This window comes from Coregonus lavaretus (genome assembly GCF_964263955.1).
Source record: "Coregonus lavaretus genome assembly, chromosome: 37".
NCBI classification, from domain to species: domain Eukaryota; kingdom Metazoa; phylum Chordata; class Actinopteri; order Salmoniformes; family Salmonidae; genus Coregonus; species Coregonus lavaretus.
Window position 1 is genome coordinate 6,802,869 of NC_140024.1, and position 25,008 is coordinate 6,827,876.

At 40.9% G+C, this 25,008-nt stretch overlaps 2 protein-coding genes across 2 annotated transcripts; both read left to right on the forward strand.

Moving 5' to 3' along the window:
* Window positions 1-544: 544 nt before the first annotated feature.
* Window positions 545-8,886, forward strand: LOC311111141 (adhesion G-protein coupled receptor G1-like). The gene is made up of 12 exons (XM_084153827.1): window positions 545-679; window positions 1,155-1,218; window positions 1,572-1,662; window positions 3,449-3,577; window positions 3,857-3,985; window positions 4,127-4,181; window positions 4,389-4,480; window positions 5,049-5,167; window positions 5,410-5,690; window positions 5,791-5,890; window positions 7,318-7,598; window positions 7,719-8,886. Exons 1-12 carry the CDS (start codon window positions 619-621, stop codon window positions 7,826-7,828), a joined length of 1,512 nt encoding a protein of 503 aa, XP_084009953.1. The 5' UTR covers window positions 545-618; the 3' UTR covers window positions 7,829-8,886.
* Window positions 8,887-14,480: 5,594 nt separating this feature from the next.
* LOC311111334 (adhesion G protein-coupled receptor G3-like) lies at window positions 14,481-17,060 on the forward strand (the record flags this gene model as incomplete). Its single annotated transcript, XM_084154055.1, has 4 exons — window positions 14,481-14,497; window positions 14,742-15,022; window positions 15,123-15,222; window positions 16,712-17,060. 4 exons carry the CDS (start codon window positions 14,481-14,483, stop codon window positions 17,058-17,060), a joined length of 747 nt encoding a protein of 248 aa, XP_084010181.1.
* Window positions 17,061-25,008: the final 7,948 nt, after the last annotated feature.

A 25,008-nucleotide genomic window follows, 5' to 3' on the forward strand; every position in this document is an offset into this window, starting at 1 on the left:
TCTCACTGTGAGCAGTAGGTTCTCAAATGCGCTCACGATTGACCATTTCCTTATGATTGTGAAACAGAGACATCCTCTTTTCTAGTTATTTTCTGGTGAGTGGCAGAATTAGTCTTAGAGATGTTGTAACGATGAATGTCTGTATGAGACAAATCCCACCATCTAGGATTTTTTTCTGATTTTCACTGAAATGTTTTCAATATATTGATTTACCTAACATTAACCCCTCACACACCAACCCTTCCCCCCCAAAAGGACTATAAAGGAAATAAGCTTTCAAGCTTTATTGTGTTAATTGTGTTATAATTGTGTGTGGAGGCGTCTTATGTACAGTATGTTTTTATTTTATTTTATTGTCTAATAAATTGAATCAATCACTAATAAAAGTGTTGTATTCATTACATGCTGTGTTTACAATAGCCTACTTGTATTCACCCAAGTAGACTATCGTGGAATTTGACAAAGAAATCAACTTCCTGGATGTGCAAATATGTCCAACCCCATCTGTAATTGTAGTGACGATATGAAACCAGGAAACATCAACACACAAGCAAAGATCAACTAAGAAGACAGACCTTTAATCCATCAGAGGTCACAGATTGAAAGAGGGAGAGAGTGATGAAGACCAGTGATTTCATTCTCATATTTATATGCATCCCTGCAACCCTGAGTACCAATGGTAAGCTCCTGTTTTGTTTCTATGTTTTGACCAAGTGTTAAAAGGGATGGCACATGTGGATGAGTATAGGTTGAGGTTGTGTAAACATTTTTGGACATTCATGGACATCAGTGAAAAGAGGTGGACCAGTTAAATATTAAATCTGGATTGGCCAACCCTGGCCAGGAGAGCTGTCATATTTAAATAAGATACCTAATCAAGGTCTGTTAAATATACGTGAGTAGTTCAACCGGGTGTGTCTCAACTTGGCTGAAAAAAAGCTTGCGCTCACTGCGGTTCTCGAGGACCAGGGTTTGCCACCCCTGATTGATGTGGTCCCCACTGAGTTTTTGTCACCAACATTGGCTTTAGTGCTAGAGTGCCTACAGTAGTTTTTGATTTGGTTGTTTTAATGTGATTGTCTTGAGATGAAGCATTGCCATTTTCAGAGTGATACATGCACTATAATGGCTAACCTTGTCAATAACGTTTCCAGACAAACTTCCAAACTGTAAAGATGCTCTTGAAGATTGTCTTCTCAGAGAAGTGGCATGGACCAGGTACTCCAATAAAAGTCTTGCACCTATCCTTATCCTCTATTGTAAGGGGGTTTTAACATGCCATGGATTGACGTACCTGTTAAGCCTTTTAACTACAAAGTTAAACATTTAGCTAGTCCATATTGCAATGTCCATTATGTTTACATTTTAGTCACTTAGCGCTCTTATCCAGAGCAACTTACAGTAGTGAGTGCATACATTTGTACATTCACATACTGGACCCCTGTGGGAAAGGAACCCACAACCCTGGTGTTGCAAGAGCCATGCTCTTACCAACTGAGAGCACAGGATTTTATATCCATTTGTATCCATTTATTAGTTGAATATAAGAAAGGGGTTTGTGTTTTTGGTAGGTGTTATGAGGATAGAATTACAAGGTGCACTGTAAAGGCCAGAATGCCCATCCCAAACTTCTACAGATGGTCTGTCAACTCATCTAACCAGGTGAGATCATTAATACATTGCTTTTGATCTCACAACCTTCTGGTTCAGTCATATACAGTGGGGAGAACAAGTATTTGATAAACTGCCGATTTTGCAGGTTTTCCTACTTACAAAGCATGTAGAGGTCTGTAATTTTTATCATAGGAACACTTCAACTGTGAGAACAACACTTCCAGAAAATCACATTATATGATTTTTAAGTAATTAATTTGCATTTTATTGCATGACATAAGTATTTGATACATCAGAAAAGCAGAACTTAATATTTGGTACAGAAACCTTTGTTTGCAATTACAGAGATCATACGTTTCCTGTAGGTCTTGACCAGGTTTGCACACACAGCAGGGATTTTGGCCCACTCCTCCATACAGACCTTCTCCAGATCCTTCAGGTTTCGGGGCTGTCACTGGGCAATACGGACTTTCAGCTCCCTCCAAAGATGTTCTATTGGGTTCAGGTCTGGAGACTGGCTAGGCCACTCCAGGACCTTGAGATGCTTCTTACGGAGCCACTCCTTAGTTGCCCTGGCTGTGTGTTTCGGGTCGTTGTCATGCTGGAAGACCCAGCCACGACCCATCTTCAATGCTCTTACTGAGGGAAGGAGGTTGTTGGCCAAGATCTCGCGATACATGGCCCCATCCATCCTCCCCTCAATACGGTGCAGTCGTCCTGTCCCCTTTGCAGAAAAGCATCCCCAAAGAATGATGTTTCCACCTCCATGCTTCACAGTTGGGATGGTGTTCTTGGGGTTGTACTCATCCTTCTTCTTCCTCCAAACACGGTGAGTGGAGTTTAGAACAAAAAGCTCTATTTTTGTCTCATCAGACCACACGACCTTCTCCCATTCCTCCTCTGGATCATCCAGATGGTCATTGGCAAACTTCAGACGGGCCTGGAAATGCGCTGGCTTGAGCAGGGTGACCTTGCGTGCGCTGCAGGATTTTAATCCATGACGGCGTAGTGTGTTACTAATGGTTTTCTTTGAGACTGTGGTCCCAGCTCTCTTCAGGTCATTGACCAGGTCCTGCCGTGTAGTTCTGGGCTGATCCCTCACCTTCCTCATGATCATTGATGCCCCACGAGGTGAGATCTTGCATGGAGCCCCAGACCGAGGGTGATTGACCGTCATCTTGAACTTCTTCCATTTTCTAATAATTGCGCCAACAGTTGTTGCCTTCTCACCAAGCTGCTTGCCTATTGTCCTGTAGCCCATCCCAGCCTTGTGCAGGTCTACAATTTTATCCCTGATATCCTTACACAGCTCTCTGGTCTTGGCCATTGTGGAGAGGTTGGAGTCTGTTTGATTGAGTGTGTGGACAGGTGTCTTTTATACAGGTAACGAGATCAAACAGGTGCAGTTAATAAAGTTAATGAGTGGAGAACAGGAGGGCTTCTTAAAGAAAAACTAACAGGTCTGTGAGAGCCGGAATTCTTACTGGTTGGTAGGTGATCAAATACTTATGTCATGCAATAAAATGCAAATTAATTACTTAAAAATCATTCAATGTGATTTTCTGGATTTTTGTTTTAGATTCAGTCTCTCACAGTTGAAGTGTACCTATGATAAAAATTACAGACCTCTACATGCTTTGTAAGTAGGAAAACCTGCAAAATCGGCAGTGTATCAAATACTTGTTCTCCCCACTGTATACCGGGGTGCAGCAACAGTGAAGACTTCCGATACAAGCTAATATCATATTTTTTTTACTGTTGCATATTGCAATTTTGGGTATTTCCAATGGATATGTTGCACACAAAATTGTAATGTCCATTAATTCCACCATAGGCAGAAGAGAGCACGCATTCTGGACACAGAGTACACATCCCTGCACATGCCCTCCAGAGAAGCAAGAGGAACGTCTCTCATAACACTGTGCACATTACTATGGCTGTACTCAACAGCTCTCTATTCAGGGTTGGTAACTGCCTCTTAGGCTATTCTTAGTTTTAGCTGAAACCAACAATGGTATTGGATTTAAAAGTATCACTGCTGACATATCAGGTATACAATTTATCACTACAGTAAAACAATTAATATATTATTTAGTATCATGAAGTCGTTTAATACAAATGTTTCTTACAAGGCCCTTGAGGAAGGATTTTATGAAAGTAAAAGGCACATATGACCTCTCTGAATGACATTTGCTCCTCTTTTGCTGCATTCTGTTGCACTTTCCTCCAATGTTGCCAACAGCTTGGTCCAGTTCGAGGCTCTAGATCAGGGGAGGTCCTGGGGCAGTCTGTGCTGGCTGTGAGGGTGGGGGACCACGGTGTGAGTGACCTTGACCAGCCTGTCAGAATCGCCTTCAGAAACACAAATGTGGTGGGTGAATGGACAGACTGTGGAAAGGAGGCCACTTGACACTAACTGGAGGAATAAGACTGTGACTGTGCACCTATCTCTAAAACAAATATTCTACACTTCAATGAAGTAACCATACATTTTACATTGCCTTTGTTTCAGACTGAGAGAGGGACTTGTGTTTTCTGGAAGGACTCAGAAAATAATAATGGCGAAGGTGGGGGATATGGCTCGACTCATCTTTTAATGGTTGAATGACTGCTGTGGACTACCATGTCCTTTTCCTGTGTACGTGGGTGTTTGTGTGTGTGTGTGTGTGTGTGTGTGTGTTGAACTCCCTTTGCTATGTGTGTGTGTGTGTGTGTTGAACTCCCTTTGCTAGGTGTGTGTGTGTGTGTGACATTTGTGGCTTTTCTGTCTGCAGGGGGCTGGAGCTCAGAGGGTTGTGTTACAAGCCTCATTCATGGAGAGTTTGTGTGCAGCTGCAACCATCTCAGCTTCTTTGCAGTGCTTGTGGTAAATACGTGCTACAGTTGTATATATAGAGCATTACTTTGGTAATTTGAATAACTCTATACAAAGCTGTGTAATACATGCAAAGACTGATACAGAGTCTTCAAAACACTCACTTTAAATGGATAGTTCACCCAAATTACAACATGTCATATTGGTTTCCTTACTCTATAAGCAGTCTAACGACAAGGTATGACAGCAATCCATGCTTTGGTTTGTTTACCTGGCCACTGTTTCCAAATGCTAATGTTTTAGCATTTGTGGCAAAAATCCAATGCAAGTCAATGATACAGATATTAGCATATTTTGTGCTTCATGTCCAAATCATCTATAAGTAACTTAATTGTGCTACGCAATCAATTGTAGATACTTTAGGATAATTTGGACATGAAGTGTGAAAAATGCTAACAGGTTCCATTGACTTGCATTGGATTTTTGTACCACAGATGCTAAAACGTTAATTTGGGTGAACTATCACTGTAATAATTACTTCTTTTTTTTGGGGGGGGGGGGGGGTCAGTCCTAGCTGGTAGCATACTCTTGATTCCTTATCCTATTTTCCCACTGACAGAACTCAAAGTTGTCTGTAGACCCTGTGAATGCTGCCAACCTAGGCTACATCTCCTACATTGGTTCATCATTCACTGTGGTTTTCACAACAGTAACCCTTGTCATGTACATATGTCTTAGGTAAGTGTTCTCTCTTCCTTGAAAATAAACAGAGTAGTTAAACCATTCACAATGCAGCTACACATTCACAAATGTATATGTGTCAAAAATATTTAGCAATTAAATTCAAAGTAGAGGTAAGCGAGAGAACTCACTCACAGATGTCCACAGACAAAGGCCTGATCATAGAAATAGATCATAAATAATTATACATTATATAAACATCTCTGTGGGCCTTAGCCTCTTGTTTTCTGTCCCCATAGGAAGGGGCGTTCTGAACAGTCAATAGGTATTCATGTGCAGCTGACAGGAGCACTCCTGTTTCTGCACCTCTCCTACCTCTTGAGCGAGTGGTGGGTGTGGTATGAGGCTGATGGGGCTGAGGGACGTGTCTGTCTGGCCTTTGGGTTGATACTGCACTGGGCTCTCCTGTCCACCTTCACCTGGTTGGCCATTGAAGGCTTCCATCTCTACATGCTGTTAGTCCGCGTCTTCAACATCTATATCAGCAAATACCTGCTCAAACTGAGCCTGGTTGGATGGGGTGAGATCACAAGTTACACTTCTAAGCATTTTTTACTTTGACAGTTGAGCAATATTCTATACCATTCAATGTATAGTCTAAATGCAGTCCCTGATTCCAGGCATACCCACTGCGACTGTGGTAGCCTGTGGTTTCTTAGGAGTCTACGGCAGACATAGCTTCTACATGAAGGGGGCCAATAATGGCTCATCAACAGACATGTGAGGTTTAATTCACAGTATTTTGTCACAAGAAGTTAATATTTAAATATACAGTACCAGTCAAAGGTTTGGACACACCTACTAATTCCAGGGTTTTTCTTTATTTTTTACTATTGTCTACATTGTAGAATAATAGTGAACACATCAAAACTATGAAATAACACATATGGAATCATGTAGTAACCAAAAAAGTGTTAAACAAATCAAAATATATTTTATATTTGAGATTCCTCAAAGTAGCCACCCTTTGCCTTGATGACAGCTTTGCACACGCTTGGCATTCTCTCAACTAGCTTCACCTGGAATGCTTTTCCAACAGTCTTTAAGGAGTTCCCACATATGCTGAGCACTTGTTGGCTGCTATTTCTTCACTCTGCCGTCTGACTCATCACAAACCATCTCAATTGGGTTGAGGTCGGGGGATTGTGGAGGCCAGGTCATCTGATGCAGCACTCCATCACTCTCCTTCTTGGTAAAATAGCCCTTATACAGCCTGGAGGTGTGTTGGGTCATTGTCCTGTTGAAAAACAAATGATAGTCCCACTAAGCCCAAACCAGATGGGATGGCGTATCGCTGCAGAATGCTGTGGTAGTCATGCTGGTTAAGTGTATAAATAAATAAATCACAGACAGTGTGACCAATAAAGCACCCCCACACCATAACACCTCCTCGTCCATGCTTTACGGTGGGAACTATACATGCGGAGATCATCCGTTCACCCACAACGCGTCTCACAAAGACACCGGTCTAATGTACATTGCGTGTGTTTCTTGGCCCAAGCAGGCCTCTTCTTATTATTGGTGTCCTTTAGTAGTGGTTTCTTTGCAGCAATTCAACCATGAAGGCCTGATTCACACAGTTACTCCGAACAGTTGATGTTGAGATGTGTCTGTTACTTGAACTCTGTGAAGCATTTATTTGGCCTGCAATGTCTGAGGCTGGTAACTCTAATGAACTCATCCTCTGCAGCAGAGGTAACTCTGGGTCTTCCATTGCTGTGGCGGTCCTCATGAGAGCCAGTTTCATCATAGCGCTTGATGGTTTTTGTGACTGCACTTGAAGAAACTTTCAAAGTTCTTGAGATTTTACGGATTGACTGACCTTCATGTCTTAAAGTAATGATGGACTGTCGTTTCTCTTTGCTTATATGAGCTGTTCTTGCCATAATATGGACTTAGTCTTTTACCAAATAGGGCTATCTTCTGTATACACCCCCTACCTTGTCACAACACAACTGATTGGCTCAAACGCAATAGTAAAAATAAAGAAAAACCCTTGAATGAGTAGGTGTGTCCAAACTTTTGTCACAAGAAGTTAATATTTAAATATACAGTACCAGTCAAAGGTTTGGACACACCTACTCTGGTAGTATATACGTAGCCATGAAAACAAACAAAGGTTCAAATGGACTCTTTTCTAACTGCAGATGTTGGATAAGCAGTGCTACAGACAGCCCTGGAGTGGTGGTCAGCTACGTCACAGTGAGTGGATACTTGGGCCTGGTCTTCCTCTTCAACACAGCCATGCTAGGTGTGGTGGTGGTGAAGCTATGGGGGCAGAGAGGGAAGGGTAGGATGTGGAAGGACTGGGCCACGGTCCTGGGGCTCAGCTGTGTGCTAGGAGTACCATGGGGGCTGGCGTTCTGCACCTACGGCCCCTTTTCTCTCCCTGGACTGTACCTCTTCAGTATATTCAACTGCTTCCAGGGTCAGTATCCTATCACACACAACCTCTCTAAGGAAAGATATATGATTGACTGCTTTAAATCTGAGTGATCACTGGGTGATTTGTTGCTTTTCAATCCCTCCAAAATTATTCCTACTACAGGTGTCTTCTTGTTCCTGTGGTTTCTTGTCCTTTCACGTAAGGGCCGCCAAGAGCGCTCCTCTGTGAAAGACCTTTCCAGTCAAAAGATGATGGAGACAAACCTCAACTGATACTGTGGGACGTGCAACACATTCCAGCATACTTTAAATAGTGTTTGCAGACCAAGTCCCATTCAACCCATACATACTCTGAGTATAAACCAGGGGTGAAAGTATAATTAAGTTATTCCCGGTACGGACCTCTTATCCTGAAAAATGTGTATGGGCCTATTCATAGAATTACATATAGAATCCCTATCAATTCAATAGGATCTCTCTGGGCCTTGTCGTTAAGATTGAACTTGTAAAATGTATGACCTTTTATTATGGCATAAACAAAACCAGTCATGATGTTTTCAACTGATTGTCAAACAATCACTTCAAAAGGCTCCTTTACTAGGTTACCCATTTACCCACTCACAACATCTTTCCAGCCTCCAAACAGTGGTGAATGGAAAGAGACAGCTGTTACACAAAACACCAAAAAGTGTCATGACATTTGGAGCTTTGTCATTAGGCCAGAATTTATGCGTCCACTGCTGTCTGCGCGCATCTCAGTGTCGGCCACTCATCTCTGCCTTGGCATAATTTCAGTGTTTATTTTTGTTGAACCACATTGCATTTTGTAGCATAGGCCTACCACCTGTTTTCATGTCCATTCGCACATTGTTCATGCCTCTGAAATGCGGTACTGATAAAAAGTGGTGTAATAGCCTACAGTTTTTTGGACATTTTGATTTAAATGATTGTGATAGGCTCATTTGTACCGGTACAGCGTACCCCCACTATTTATTTTGTTGGGACGCTGTATCAGACCATACCACCTTACTTTCACCCCTGGTATAAACATGACATTTATGAGACGACACATAAAGTGTGACACATGGAGCCAATAGCCGTTAGCACACAGCCTATCTACTGGATAAAATGATGTTTGGTGTTGTGGTGTTGATCAGATAATTGAATAATTGAATGTTTTCTTATTGTTTCGTTCAAATAATTTACCAATGCTATTTTACCTATGATTCAGCCTTTTCCCCAACGGTTAATGATACATAATAGAATGTCACTTTGAACTTTAATATAATGTAATTTATTGTAAATAATAAACAAAACATGTTTTGACTCGTTGTATTGATGGCAGTGAGGTGTGTGAGGTGAAGCATGGTAGGACAGAGATAGCCAGATTTGTAAATTGGGCTAAGGAACAGAAGATGGGTTTTGTAGGAACGCCATCGGTGTGTGCTCTGCAAGTAATACAGCAGATGAAGGTGCGGCAAGAGCGTGGTGAACTGATAGACGTGGTTATGGACAGCAAGGAAGAAGGAGAATGCTGAGTGCAGTGGGAAGATGTGTGTTGAGGCAGAATGGCGCCAAGTATAAACCATATTCTGCTGTCTCTGATGGCTCAGAAATTGAACCTGACGAGAGTGAGAATGAATTACTTGTGGTGGCAGGTGTGGTGAAGACCTCCGAGTCCGAGCATCGCCCCGATGGTCATGCAAAGGATGATTCGGGCCTAGTGGTAGTGACATTTTTGGAGAAAGTGGATCCCTGCCTTTTGGCTGATCCATTTGTAGTATCAGGCTGGGTAGAAAATAAGTTGGGAACTGTTAAATCGGTGAAGGTAGCTCGAAGTGGACTTGTGATGATTTTCTGCATTTCTTCTGTTCAGAGGGAGCAGGTGCTTCGTGCCACATGACTAGGGACAAGATCTGTGACTTGCTTTGCTCTGGAGCAACTTAAATGGTAAATTCCATGTGTCTGTGACGCCCGATGTTTGGTGCGACACAGATCCGGTGGCGAGCGTGGTGAAACCGAAAAGACATTGTCTGTCCTTTTGAGTCTTTACCTGATAAAGTCATGTTAGGATATGTCAGTTATCCAGTGATAGCTTTTGTGCCGAACCCACTAAAGTGTTTCAGATACCAAGCTTATGGTCATGTTACAGCAGTGTGTAGGAGGGAGGGAGATTACGAGATATGAAAAGTGTGCAGGAGGGCACGGGACAAAGGAATGTGTAGTATTGGTGGACAAAAATGTGTGTCAATTGTGTCCGGTGAAGTGTCCAGTGCGAGAGAGACAGGTTGAGATTGCCAGGGTCAGACAGTAATTGCTTAGACAGTAAAGAGAGTAGAGGATGATTGGTCAAGGGTGAGTAGTAGGCCTAGGCCAATACAGAGTGATATGAATTTGTGCTTCAGTAAGATTGGCTTCTTAGCATTTATTGCCATGGTTATCAACTGTACCGCAGAAATGGAAAGTATGGGGTTGAGATCTGGAGACTGGCTAGGCCACTCCAGGACCTTGAAATGCTTCTTCCGAAGACACTCCTTCGTTGCCCGGGCGGTGTGTTTGGGATCATTGTCATGCTGAAAGACCCAGCCACGTTTCATCTTCAATGCCCTTGCTGATGGAAGGAGGTTTTCACTCAAAATCTCACGATACATGGCCCCATTCATTCTTTCCTTTACACGGATCAGCCGTCCTGGTCCCTTTGCAGAAAAACAGCCCCAAAGCATGATGTTTCTACCCCCATGCTTCACAGTAGGTATGGTGTTCTTTGGATGCAACTCAGCATTCTTTGTCCTCCAAACACGACGAGTTGAGTTTTTACCAAAAAGTTATATTTTGGTTTCATCTGACCATATGACATTCTCCCAATCCTCTTCTGGATCATCCAAATGCACTCTAGCAAACTTCAGACGGGCCTGGATTTTTGCTCACCGTTCTTGTGATCATATTGACCCCACGGGGTGAGATCTTGCGTGGAGCCCCAGATCGAGGGAGATTATCAGTGGTCTTGTATGTCTTCCATTTCCTAATAATTGCTCCCACAGTTGATTTCTTCAAACCAAGCTGCTTACCTATTGCAGATTCAGTCTTCCCAGCCTGGTGCAGGTCTACAATTTTGTTTCTGGTGTCCTTTGACAGCTCTTTGGTCTTGGCCATAGTGGAGTTTGGAGTGTGACTGTTTGAGGTTGTGGACAGGTGTCTTTTATACTGATAACAAGTTCAAACAGCTGCCATTAATACAGGTAACGAGTGGAGGACAGAGGAGCCTCTTAAAGAATAAGTTACAGGTCTGTGAGAGCCAGAAATCTTGCTTGTTTGTAGGTGACCAAATACTTATTTTCCACCATAATTTGCAAATAAATTCATAAAAAATCCTACAATGTGATTTTCTGGATTTTTTTTCCTCAATTTGTCTGTCATAGTTCGCTCACGATTGACCATTTCCTTATGATTGTGAAACAGAGACAACCTCTTTTCTAGTTGTTTTCTGGTGAGTGGCAGAATGAGTCTTAGAGATGTTGTTGTAACGATGAATGTCTGTATGAGACAAATGCCACCATCTAGGATTTTTTTCTGATTCTCACTGAAATGTTTTCAATATATTGATTTACCTAACATTAACCCCTCACACACCAACCCTTCCCCCCCAAAAGGACTATAAAGGAAATAAGCTTTCAAGCTTTATTGTGTTAATTGTGTTATAATTGTGTGTGGAGGCGTCTTATGTACAGTATGTTTTTATTTTATTTTATTGTCTAATAAATTGAATCAATCACTAATAAAAGTGTTGTATTCATTACATGCTGTGTTTACAATAGCCTACTTGTATTCACCCAAGTAGACTATCGTGGAATTTGACAAAGAAATCAACTTCCTGGATGTGCAAATATGTCCAACCCCATCTGTAATTGTAGTGACGATATGAAACCAGGAAACATCAACACACAAGCAAAGATCAACTAAGAAGACAGACCTTTAATCCATCAGAGGTCACAGATTGAAAGAGGGAGAGAGTGATGAAGACCAGTGATTTCATTCTCATATTTATATGCATCCCTGCAACCCTGAGTACCAATGGTAAGCTCCTGTTTTGTTTCTATGTTTTGACCAAGTGTTAAAAGGGATGGCACATGTGGATGAGTATAGGTTGAGGTTGTGTAAACATTTTTGGACATTCATGGACATCAGTGAAAAGAGGTGGACCAGTTAAATATTAAATCTGGATTGGCCAACCCTGGCCAGGAGAGCTGTCATATTTAAATAAGATACCTAATCAAGGTCTGTTAAATATACGTGAGTAGTTCAACCGGGTGTGTCTCAACTTGGCTGAAAAAAAGCTTGCACTCACTGCGGCTCTCGAGGACCAGGGTTTGCCACCCCTGATTGACGTGGTCCCCACTGAGTTTTTGTCACCAACATTGGCTTTAGTGCTAGAGTGCCTACAGTAGTTTTTGATTTGGTTGTTTTAATGTGATTGTCTTGAGATGAAGCATTGCCATTTTCAGAGTGATACATGCACTATAATGGCTAACCTTGTCAATAACGTTTCCAGACAAACTTCCAAACTGTAAAGATGCTCTTGAAGATTGTCTTCACAAAGAAGTGGCATGGACCAGGTACTCCAATAAAAGTCTTGCACCTATCCTTATCCTCTATTGTAAGGGGGTTTTAACATGCCATGGATTGACATACCTGTCAAGCCTTTTAACTACAAAGTTAAACATTTAGCTAGTCCATATTGCAATGTCCATTATGTTTACATTTTAGTCACTTAGCGCTCTTATCCAGAGCAACTTACAGTAGTGAGTGCATACATTTGTACATTCACATACTGGACCCCTGTGGGAAAGGAACCCACAACCCTGGCGTTGCAAGAGCCATGCTCTTACCAACTGAGGTACACAGGATTTTATATCCATTTGTATCCATTTATTAGTTGAATATAAGAAAGGGGTTTGTGTTTTTGGTAGGTGTTATGAGGATAGAATTGCAAGGTGCACTGTATTGGCCAGAATGCCCATCCCAAACTTCTACAGATGGTCTGTCAACTCATCTAACCAGGTGAGATCATTAATACATTGCTGTTGATCTCACAACCTTCTGGTTCAGTCATATATACCGGGGTGCAGCAACAGTGAAGAGTTCCGATACAAGCTAATCTCATGTTTTTTTTACTGTTGCATATTGCAATTTTGGGTATTTCCAATGGATATGTTGCACACAAAATTGTAATGTCCATTAATTCCACCATAGGCAGAAGAGAGCACAGATTCTGGACACAGAGTGCACATCCCTGCACATGCCCTCCAGAGAAGCCAGAGGAACGTCTCTCATTGCACTGTGCACATTACTATGGCTGTACTCAACAGCTCTCTATTCAGGGTTGGTAACTGCCTCTTAGGCTATTCTTAGTTTTAGCTGAAACCACCAATGGTATTGGATGTAAAAGTATCACTGCTGCCATATCAGGTATACAATTTATCACTACAGTAAAACAATTAATATATTATTTAGTATCATGAAGTCGTTTAATACAAATGTTTCTTACAAGGCCCTTGAGGAAGGATTTTATGAAAGTAAAAGGCACATATGACCTCTCTGAATGACATTTGCTCCTCTTTTGCTGCATTCTGTTGCACTTCCCTCCAATGTTGCCAACAGCTTGGTCCAGTTCGAGGCTCTAGATCAGGGGAGGTCCTGGGGCAGTCTGTGCTGGCTGTGAGGGTGGGGGACCACGGTGTGAGTGACCTTGACCAGCCTGTCAGAATCGCCTTCAGAAACACAAATGTGGTGGGTGAATGGACAGACTGTGGAAAGGAGGCCACTTGACACTAACTGGAGGAATAAGACTGTGACTGTGCACCTATCTCTAAAACAAATATTCTACACTTCAATGAAGTAACCATACATTTTACATTGCCTTTGTTTCAGACTGAGAGAGGGACTTGTGTTTTCTGGAAGGACTCAGAAAATAATAATGGCGAAGGTGGGGGATATGGCTCGACTCATCTTTTAATGGTTGAATGACTGCTGTGGACTACCATGTTCTTTTCCTGTGTACGTGGGTGTTTGTGTGTGTGTGTGTGTGTGTGTTGAACTCCCTTTGCTAGGTGTGTGTGTGTGTGTGTGTGTGTGTGACATTTGTGGCTTTTCTGTCTGCAGGGGGCTGGAGCTCAGAGGGTTGTATCACAAGCCTCATTCATGGAGAGTTTGTGTGCAGCTGCAACCATCTCAGCTTCTTTGCAGTGCTTGTGGTAAATATGTGCTACAGTTGTATATATAGATCATTACTTTGATAATTTGAATAACTCTATACAAAGCTGTGTAATATATGCAAAGACTGATACAGAGTCTTCAAAACACTCACTTTAAATGGACAGTTCACCCAAATTACAACATGTCATATTGGTTTCCTTACTCTATAAGCAGTCTAACGACAAGGTATGACAGCAATCCATGCTTTGGTTTGTTTACCTGGCCACTGTTTCCAAATGCTAATGTTTTAGCATTTGTGGCAAAAATCCAATGCAAGTCAATGATACAGATATTAGCATATTTTGTGCTTCATGTCCAAATCATCTATAAGTAACTTAATTGTGCTACGCAATCAATTGTAGATACTTTAGGATAATTTGGACATGTAGTGTGAAAAATGCTAACAGGTCCATTGACTTGCATTGGATTTGTACCACAGATGCTAAAACGTTAATTTGGGTGAACTATCACTTTAATAATTACATTTTGGGGTGGGGGTGGGGGGGGGGGGGGGGGTCAGTCCTAGCTGGTAGCATACTCTTGATTCCTTATCCTATTTTCTCACTGACAGAACTCAAAGTTGTCTGTAGACCCTGTGAATGCTGCCAACCTAGGCTACATCTACTACATTTGTTCATCATTCACTGTGGTTTTCACAACAGTAACCCTTGTCATGTACATATGTCTTAGGTAAGTGTTCTCTCTTCCTTGAAAATAAACAGAGTAGTTAAACCATTCACAATGCAGCTACACATTCACAAACGTATATGTGTCAAAAATATTTAGCAATTAAATTCAAAGTAGAGGTAAGCGAGAGAACTCACTCACAGATGTCCACAGTCAAAGGTCCTGATCATAGAAATAGATCATAAATAAATTATACATTATATAAACATCTCTGTGGGCCTTAGCCTCTTGTTTTCTGTCCCCATAGGAAGGGGCGTTCTGAACAGTCAATAGGTATTCATGTGCAGCTGACAGGAGCACTCCTGTTTCTGCACCTCTCCTACCTCTTGAGCGAGTGGTGGGTGTGGTATGAGGCTGATGGGGCTGAGGGACGTGTCTGTCTGGCCTTTGGGTTGATACTGCACTGGGCTCTCCTGTCCACCTTCACCTGGTTGGCCATTGAAGGCTTCCATCTCTACATGCTGTTAGTCCGCGTCTTCAACATCTATATCAGCAAATACCTGCTCAAACTGAGCCTGGTTGGATGGGGTGAGATCACAAGTTACACTTCTAAGCATTTTTTACTTTGACAGTTGAGCAATATTCTATACCATTCAATGTATAGTCTAAATGCAGTCCCTGATTCCAGGCATACCCACTGCGACTGTGGTAGCCTGTGGTTTCTTAGGAGTCTACGGCAGACATAGCTTCTACATGAAGGGGGCCAATAATGGCTCATCAACAGACATGTGAGGTTTAATTCACAGTATTTTGTCACAAGAAGTTAATATTTAAATATACAGTACCAGTCAAAGGTTTGGACACACCTACTAATTCCGGGGTTTTTCTTTATTTTTACTATTGTCTACATTGTAGAATAATAGTGAACACATCAAAACTATGAAATAACACATATGGAATCATGTAGTAACCAAAAAAGTGTTAAACAAATCAAAATATATTTTATATTTGAGATTCCTCAAAGTAGCCACCCTTTGCCTTGATGACAGCTTTGCACACGCTTGGCATTCTCTCAACTAGCTTCACCTGGAATGCTTTTCCAACAGTCTTTAAGGAGTTCCCACATATGCTGAGCACTTGTTGGCTGCTATTTCTTCACTCTGCCGTCTGACTCATCACAAACCATCTCAATTGGGTTGAGGTCGGGGGATTGTGGAGGCCAGGTCATCTGATGCAGCACTCTATCACTCTCCTTCTTGGTAAAATAGCCCTTATACAGCCTGGAGGTGTGTTGGGTCATTGTCCTGTTGAAAAACAAATGATAGTCCCACTAAGCCCAAACCAGATGGGATGGCGTATCGCTGCAGAATGCTGTGGTAGTCATGCTGGTTAAGTGTGCATTGAATTCTAAATAAATTACAGACAGTGTGACCAATAAAGCACCCCCACACCATAACACCTCCTCATCCATGCTTTACGGTGGGAACTATACATGCGGAGATCATCCGTTCACCCACAACGCGTCTCACAAAGACACGGCGGTTTGAACCAAAAATCTCCAATTTGGACTCCAGACCAAAGGACAAATGTCCACCGGTCTAATGTCCATTGCGTGTGTTTCTTGGCCCAAGCAGGCCTCTTCTTCTTATTGGTGTCCTTTAGTAGTGGTTTCTTTGCAGCAATTCAACCATGAAGGCCTGATTCACACAGTTACTCCGAACAGTTGATGTTGAGATGTGTCTGTTACTTGAACTCTGTGAAGCATTTATTTGGCCTGCAATGTCTGAGGCTGGTAACTCTAATGAACTCATCCTCTGCAGCAGAGGTAACTCTGGGTCTTCCATTCCTGTGGCGGTCCTCATGAGAGCCAGTTTCATCATAGCGCTTGATGGTTTTTGTGACTGCACTTGAAGAAACTTTCAAAGTTCTTCAAATTTTACGGATTGACTGACCTTCATGTCTTAAAGTAATGATGGACTGTCGTTTCTCTTTGCTTATATGAGCTGTTCTTGCCATAATATGGACTTAGTCTTTTACCAAATAGGGCTATCTTCTGTATACACCCCCTACCTTGTCACAACACAACTGATTGGCTCAAACGCAATAGTAAAAATAAAGAAAAACCCTTGAATGAGTAGGTGTGTCCAAACTTTTGTCACAAGAAGTTAATATTTAAATATACAGTACCAGTCAAAGGTTTGGACACACCTACTCTGGTAGTATATACGTAGCCATGAAAACAAACAAAGGTTCAAATGGACTCTTTTCTAACTGCAGATGTTGGATAAGCAGTGCTACAGACAGCCCTGGAGTGGTGGTCAGCTACGTCACAGTGAGTGGATACTTGGGCCTGGTCTTCCTCTTCAACACAGCCATGCTAGGTGTGGTGGTGGTGAAGCTATGGGGGCAGAGAGGGAAGGGTAGGATGTGGAAGGACTGGGCCACGGTCCTGGGGCTCAGCTGTGTGCTAGGAGTACCATGGGGGCTGGCGTTCTGCACCTACGGCCCCCTTTCTCTCCATGGGCTGTACCTCTTCAGTATATTCAACTGCTTCCAGGGTCAGTATCGTATCGCACACAACCTCTCTAAGGAAATATATATGATTGACTGCTTTAAATCTGAGTGATCACTGGGTGATTTGTTGCTTTTCAATCCCTCCAAAATTATTCCTACTACAGGTGTCTTCTTGTTCCTGTGGTTTCTTGTCCTTTCACGTAAGGGCTGCCCAGAGCGCTCCTCTGTGAAAGACCTTTCCAGTCAAAAGATGATGGAGACAAACCTCAACTGATACTGTGGGACGTGCAACACATTCCAGCATACTTTAAATAGTGTTTGCAGACCAAGTCCCATTCAACCCATACATACTCTGAGTATAAACCAGGGGTGAAAGTATAATTAAGTTATTCCCGGTACGGACCTCTTATCCTGAAAAATGTGTATGGGCCTATTCAAAGAATTACATATAGAATCCCTATCAATTCAATAGGATCTCTCTGGGCCTTGTCGTTAAGATTTAACTTGTAAAATGTATGACCTTTTAATATGGCATAAACAAAACCAGTCATGATATTTTCAACTGATTGTCAAACAATCACTTCAAAAGGCTCCTTTACTAGGCTACCCATTTACCCACTCACAACATCTTTCCAGCCTCCAAACAGTGGTGAATGGAAAGAGACAGCTGTTACACAAAACACCAAAAAGTGTCATGACATTTGGAGGTTTGTCATTAGGCCAGAATTTATGCGTCCACTGCTGTCTGCGCGCATCTCGGTGTCGGCCACTCATCTCTGCCTTGGCATAATTTCAGTGTTTATTTTTGTTGAACCACATTGCATTTTGGAGCATAGGCCTACCACCTGTTTTCATGTCCATTCGCACATTGTTCATGCCTCTGAAATGCGGTACTGATAAAAAGTGGTGTAATAGCCTACAGTTTTTTGGACATTTTGATTTAAATGATTGTGATAGGCTCATTTGTACCGGTACAGCGTACCCCCACTATTTATTTTGTTGGGACGCTGTATCAGACCATACCACCTTACTTTCACCCCTGGTATAAACATGACATTTATGAGACGACACATAAAGTGTGACACATGGAGCCAATAGCCGTTAGCACACAGCCTATCTACTGGATAAAATGATGTTTGGTGTTGTGGTGTTGATCAGATAATTGAATAATTGAATGTTTTCTTATTGTTTCGTTCAAATAATTTACCAATGCTATTTGACCTATGATTCAGCCTTTTCCCCAACGGTTAATGATACATAATAGAATATCACTTTGAACTTTAATATAATGTAATTTATTGTAAATAAAAAACAAAACATGTTTTGACTCGTTGTATTGATGGCAGTGAGGTGTGTGAGGTGAAGCATGGTAGGACAGAGATAGCCAGATTTGTAAATTGGGCTAAGGAACAGAAGATGGGTTTTGTAGGAACGCCATCGGTGTGTGCTCTGCAAGTAATACAGCAGATGAAGGTGCGGCAAGAGCGTGGTGAACTGATAGACGTGGTTATGGACAGCAAGGAAGAAGGAGAATGCTGAGTGCAGTGGGAAGATGTGTGTTGAGGCAGAATGGCGCCAAGTATAAACCATATTCTGCTGTCTCTGATGGCTCAGAAATTGAACCTGACGAGAGTGAGAATGAATTACTTGTGGTGGCAGGTGTGGTGAAGACCTCAGAGTCCGAGCATCGCCCCGATGGTCATGCAAAGGATGATTCGGGCCTAGTGGTAGTGACATTTTTGGAGAAAGTGGATCCCTGTCTTTTGGCTGATCCATATGTAGTATCAGGCTGGGTAGAAAATAAGTTGGGAACTGTTAAATCGGTGAAGGTAGCTCGAAGTAGACTTGTGATGATTTTCTGCATTTCTTCTGTTCAGAGGGAGCAGGTGCTTCGTGCCACATGACTAGGGACAAGATCTGTGACTTGCTTTGCTCTGGAGCAACTTAAATTGTAAATTCCATGTGTCTGTGACGCCCGATGTTTGGTGCGACACAGATCCGGTGGCGAGCGTGGTGAAACCGAAAAGACATTGTCTGTCCTTTTGAGTCTTTACCTGATAAAGTCATGTTAGGATATGTCAGTTATCCAGTGATAGCTTTTGTGCCGAACCCACTAAAGTGTTTCAGATACCAAGCTTATGGTCATGTTACAGCAGTGTGTAGGAGGGAGGGAGATTACGAGATATGAAAAGTGTGCAGGAGGGCATGGGACAAAGGAATGTGTAGTATTGGTGGACAAAAATGTGTGTCAATTGTGTCCGGTGAAGTGTCCAGTGCGAGAGAGACAGGTTGAGATTGCCAGGGTCAGAGTAGAACAGAAGGTGTCTTATGCTTAGACAGTAAAGAGAGTAGAGGATGATTGGTCAAGGGTGAGTAGTAGGATTAGGCCAATACAGAGTGATATGAATTTGTGCTTCAGTAAGATTGGCTTCTTTATTTTTTTTTACATTTTTTATTTTTTTTTATTATTTTTTTAGGGGGAATGGATCAGCTTAATATTGCAGATAGATTGTATCTTCTATCAATGTAATTGTCTGCATCACTTCCAATCCCCCATGTTTTTTTATTTTTTATATACATACTCCCCTTTATTACTTTTCAACCCCACCATCCTTTCCCTACTTGGAGTAAATTAGTGAACAACAATGCCCAGGCCTCTACTTCCGGTCTATCATTACTATCTACACCTTATGGACAGAGTTAATTTTACAATAATTATATTATATATATATATATATATATATATATATATATATTTTTTTTTTGTTCCTGAACTTCTTCTACTCTCAACCTCTCCGATCATTTTCATGGTGTCCATCCGGTTTGCTTCTATATGCCATATCTTTCTAACTGTGCTCCTTCCCACAAGCTCCCAACATACAACCTATATACTTATTATGGACACAGTATGCTTACATTATTAGCTATCTTTGTTATTATTTGTTGTTATTTGTTATTAGTCCCATCCTTCAACTCTATTCAATACCTCCCATCTATCTCTTAACACCATCCATATAGGATTTCTATTTGCCATATATATTTCGACCGTACTGTGATGTTTTACAAAAATTCTGAACCTTTCTATTCTCATTGCTTCTACAGATTGTGAATTAAAAATAAACATTTTTGCTAAAAGTATTATTATATTATTGATTGATTGACTATGATTTTTCAGATCACCCAGTAATGCTATCTGCAAGGTTAGTTCCAGGTAAATATTGCAATCCTTTAGCCATTCCTGGACCTGTGTCCAAAAACAAGCTACAAATGGACAGAACCAAAACAAATGATCTAATGATTCTGTCTCTTCACAGCAAAACCTGCAGAGCTGGGAAGATTGTATCCCCCATATAAATAACATTCTATTGGTAGCAAGAATTTTATATAATAATTTAAATTGAATGATTCTAATTTTTGAATCCGGTGTCGTTTTGCGTGTCAGTTCATAAACACTATGCCATGGGATCGGTACGTCAAAGATCTCTTCCCAACTATTTTGCAATCTATATGGGACGGCTGTCAATTCTTTTTTATTTATCACAGTTTTCCTTAACCAATTATGTTCTTTAATGCAAGGCCGACAGACAAGTTCCTTACTTTCTCCCCCTTCCACTTTCCTCTTCCACTTTTGCGGTAAGGCTGCAATTATTTGGTTGTAATTTTGGGTAGAGCAGACATTTCCATATGTTTTTGTTAGCTGCATGTGCGACATAACTCCACCAGTCCTACCGATGATATCATTTACGAAGATTATACCTTTTTTAAACATTCTGTAAAAAAATTAAGTTTTTTTGTCAATTAGTATATTTGAATTTAACCACTATATTTGTTTCATTATTTGTTCTGTCGTTTCTGGAGGATTAAATTGAAATTGCAACCAACTTTCTATGGCTTGTTTTAGAAATAGTAACATTTGGGAGATTATTTCCTTTTCAAATAACTGAAAGTGAGAGGTTGTAATCTGAATAAAGGGAAAAAGGCCTTTCTTGAACATTGGGTGAGACAATCTTACTAATTTGCTTGAGAGCCAGTTCGGATTTAAGTATAACTTTTGTATGACTGAAGCTTTTAGTGATAGGTCTAATGCTTTAATATTTAATAATTTCTGTCCTCCGAATTCATATTCATTATATAAATATGCTCTTTTAATTTTGTCTGGCTTGCCGTTCCAAATAAAATTGAATATTTTTTTCTCATATAATTTAAAAAACTGTTCGCTAGGCGTAGCAAAAGACCATAAGCAAATAGGTAAACTGGGATAATACTAAAGAGTTAATCAGGGTGATTTTTCCACAAATTGACAGGTATTTTCCTTTCCATGGTAGTAAGATCTTATCTATTTTTGCTAACTTTCTATTAAAATGTATTGAAGTGAGATCATTTATTTCCTTTGGGATATGTATTCCGAGTATATCCACATCACCATCAGACCATTTTATTGGTAAACTACATGGTAATGTAAAAATTGTATTTTTTAGTGATCCAATACGTAATATAGTACATTTGTCATAATTTGGTTGTAATCCAGAGAGGTTAGAAAATGTATCTAGATCCTCTATGAGGCTGTGGAGGGATTCTAGTTGTGGATTTAAAAGAAAACATGAATCATCAGCGTACAATGACACCTTTGTTTTTAAGCCCTGTATTTCTAATCCTCTGATATTATTATTGGATCTGATTTTAATAATAATATGCCATTTAGCAGACGCTTTTATCCAAAGTGACTTACAGTCATGCGTGCATACATTTTTGTGTATGGGTGGTCCCGGGGATCGAACCCACTACCTTGGCGTTACAAGCGCCATGCTCTACCAGCTGAGCTACAGCTAACATCTCGATGGCCACAATAAATAGATATGCCGATAGTGGACATCCTTGTTTCACTCCTCTTGACAGTTTAAAACTTTCTGAGAAATAGCCATTATTTACTATTTTACACCTAGGGTTACTATACATGATTTTGACCCATTTTATAAGAGATTCTCCAAAATTGAAATGCTCCAGGCATTTATATATAAACCCCAGTCGAACTTTATCAAATGCCTTTTCGAAGTCTGCTATGAATAGCAGGCCTGGTTTCCCATATTTTCCATAGTGTTCTATTGTTTCCAATACTTGCCTTATATTATCTCCAATGTATCTTCCATGTAAAAAAACCTGTCTGATTAGAATGAATAATATCCGACAATACCTTTTTAATTCTATGCGCTATACACTTTGCTAGGATTTTTGCATCACAACACTGAAGTGTAAGGGGCCTCCAATTTTGTAAATGGACTGGATCTTTATATTTTCCACTTGTATCCTGTTTCAATAATAATGAGATCAGACCTTCTTCTTGAGTGTCAGATAATCTACCATTTACATAGGAGTGGTTAAAACATGCTAATAACGGTCCGCTTAGTATATCAAAAAGGTTTGGTATACCTCGACTGGTATGCCATCCAACCCTGGAGTTTTCCCGGACTTAAAGTCTTTAATTGCATCCAGAAGTTCCTCCTCTGTAATATCACCTTCACATGAGTCTTTCTGTGTGGCTGTTAATTTGACATTATCAATAGAAAAAAAATCGCTACAATTAGCTTCAGTTAGAGGAGATGGAGGTGACTGAAAAGAAAACATATGTTTAAAGTACTTTGTTTCTTCCTTCAAAATATCATTTGGTGAATTGTGGGTGACTCCGTCAATTGTAACCAGTTTCATAAAGTTATTTTTGGTAGCATTCCTATGTTGAAGATTAAAAATGAATTTTGTGCATTTTTCCCCATATTCCATCCAGTTTGCTCTATTTTTATAATATATTACACTTGATCTTTCTTGAATAAGTTTCTCCATTTCTTTTTGTTTTTCCTCTAATTTATTCTGAGCCTCTATGTTACAGTTTTTATTGCCATCTATCTGTTCTGTTAGATTTTCTATTTCCTTTCTTAGTATAAACTCTTTTGACCTAAATTGCTTTTGTTTTCGAGATGAGTACTGAATTGCATGGCCTCTAAAGGCACATTTAAAGGTGTCCCATACAATAAGGGGATTCGCTGTACCTATGTTATGTTGGAAAAAGTCAGTTATAAATTCCTTTGTTCTAATTATGAATAAATTATCATCCAATAGGCTTTGATTAAATTTCCAATATCCTTGCCCACGTGGAAATTCAGTAAGAGTAATGTATATGCCTATTATATGATGGTCAGATTGGCTTCTTAGCATTTATTGCCATGGTTATCAACTGTACCACAGAAATGGAAAGTATGGGGTTGAGATCTGGAGACTGGCTAGGCCACGCCAGGACCTTGAAATGCTTCTTACGAAGCCACTCCTTCGTTGCCCGGGCGGTGTGTTTGGGATCATTGTCATGCTGAAAGACCCAGCCACGTTTCATCTTCAATGCCCTTGCTGATGGAAGGAGGTTTTCACTCAAAATCTCACGATACATGGCCCCATTCATTCTTTCCTTTACACGGATCAGTCGTCCTGGTCCCTTTGCAGAAAAACAGCCCCAAAGCATGATGTTTCCACCCCCATGCTTCACAGTAGGTATGGTGTTCTTTGGATGCAACTCAGCATTCTTTGTCCTCCAAACACGACGAGTTGAGTTTTTACCAAAAGGTTATATTTTGGTTTCATCTGACTATATGACATTCTCCCAATCCTCTTCTGGGCGCTGCAGCAGGCAGCTGAGTCAAGTGAGTGAGAGGAGATAGAGCAGCATGCGTGCACATCGTGACAACTTTTTACCAGTTGTAGGTCGGCTATTTAGATTGTCATTATGGAGACCCTTTTTCCATAAAACACAGGCTATTAACGTGCTAGAACTGATGCGCATCAAGAAATAATGGCATCAAGAAATAATGGCGACAACAGGAAAACGACTTTAGGCGCTCTAGAGCGCATTAGATTTAAACTGCATTCTAATGTGGACTACTTATAGAAAGTAAGTCTCGAGTGCAGCACGAGTGGAAATTTGAAATGGAAGTTATGGAACTCCCTAGCATGTGTCCGTTATAGGGAAAGGTCCACAATGAAACTTACATTAAATGTGGAAAATGATACATTTGCATCTGGAGGCTACTGTAGTGTTGGTGAAACCATAATTTGGAGAGGAAGTACAAAACCATCGACGCTAGACAGAGAGGAATTTGCTTAAGCAAAAGGCAGTTTATTAAACACAGAGATATCTGTTACTGTTAGCTAACATGCATGGGATCCTGCTAATTTAACATGCATGGACCTAATCATATAGCACTCTATTAGTGTCAGCTGAGAAGGATGATTAAAAAGAGTTTACAGCATTACTTTATACAATGTAACATAGAGGAAGGGGTCCTTCTTCTAGTCCCTTGATTGGTTCCCGAGGCGTAGGAGGCGGGTCTGCTCTGTCCAGAGCAGATACCCCATTGGTGCACGGCAGAGTCCTCTGCCCTTGGCACCCGACCAGTAGAGGGGGGGGGTTGAGAATGAGTGTGCGTCCACATTGAGATGTCTGTGTGTGTCCAGGGAACTCCTGAGGAGTATCTGTTGTTTATGGCCGGAGGTGGGGGTGTTGTCTATTATCACATTCCTAGGCCATTTGGTGATAAGATAAGGTTTTCTCTGTCCTTTTGTTCTCTGACCTTTTGCTCTCTGACCTGGCACAGCATTTATTGAAAACAGGCTCCAAATGGGTCTTACAGAACATTTTAGTCAGACCAATCTATAACAAATTATATTTACTACGACAAATCCCCCTCTTCACGTCTCCCAGACGTGATCCATTATTTATGGTGGCATGAAGCATAGTTGAATCAGTCTTAAAAGAAAAACAATAATGCAGGAAGGAAACAACACATGATAACGCATAATGCAATTGTAAAAAAAATTCAACCATCCCCCTCTAGCATACTAATTATATGGCCAGTTAATTAAACAATGTTAGTCTCCCTCTAGTGCACGATTAAATACATCAAAGCTGTTGTTCAAATTCTATTTCATCTTCATTTTGGTGTCAAATTTTGGGTTTGGCTGCTCAAATCAGCCCTGACTTCTGTCAGTGATCTAGAAGGAGTGGGGGCTGGTGTGCAATG

Bases quoted from the DNA above. Each gene is read 5' to 3' on its own strand.
- LOC311111141 (XM_084153827.1), top strand. From the start codon at position 619: ATGAAGACCAGTGATTTCATTCTCATATTTATATGCATCCCTGCAACC. The intron at 1,663-3,448 runs GTGAGATCATTA...ATTCCACCATAG, and splicing joins CTGTCAACTCATCTAACCAG to GCAGAAGAGAGCACGCATTC. The intron at 5,168-5,409 runs GTAAGTGTTCTC...CTGTCCCCATAG, and splicing joins GTCATGTACATATGTCTTAG to GAAGGGGCGTTCTGAACAGT.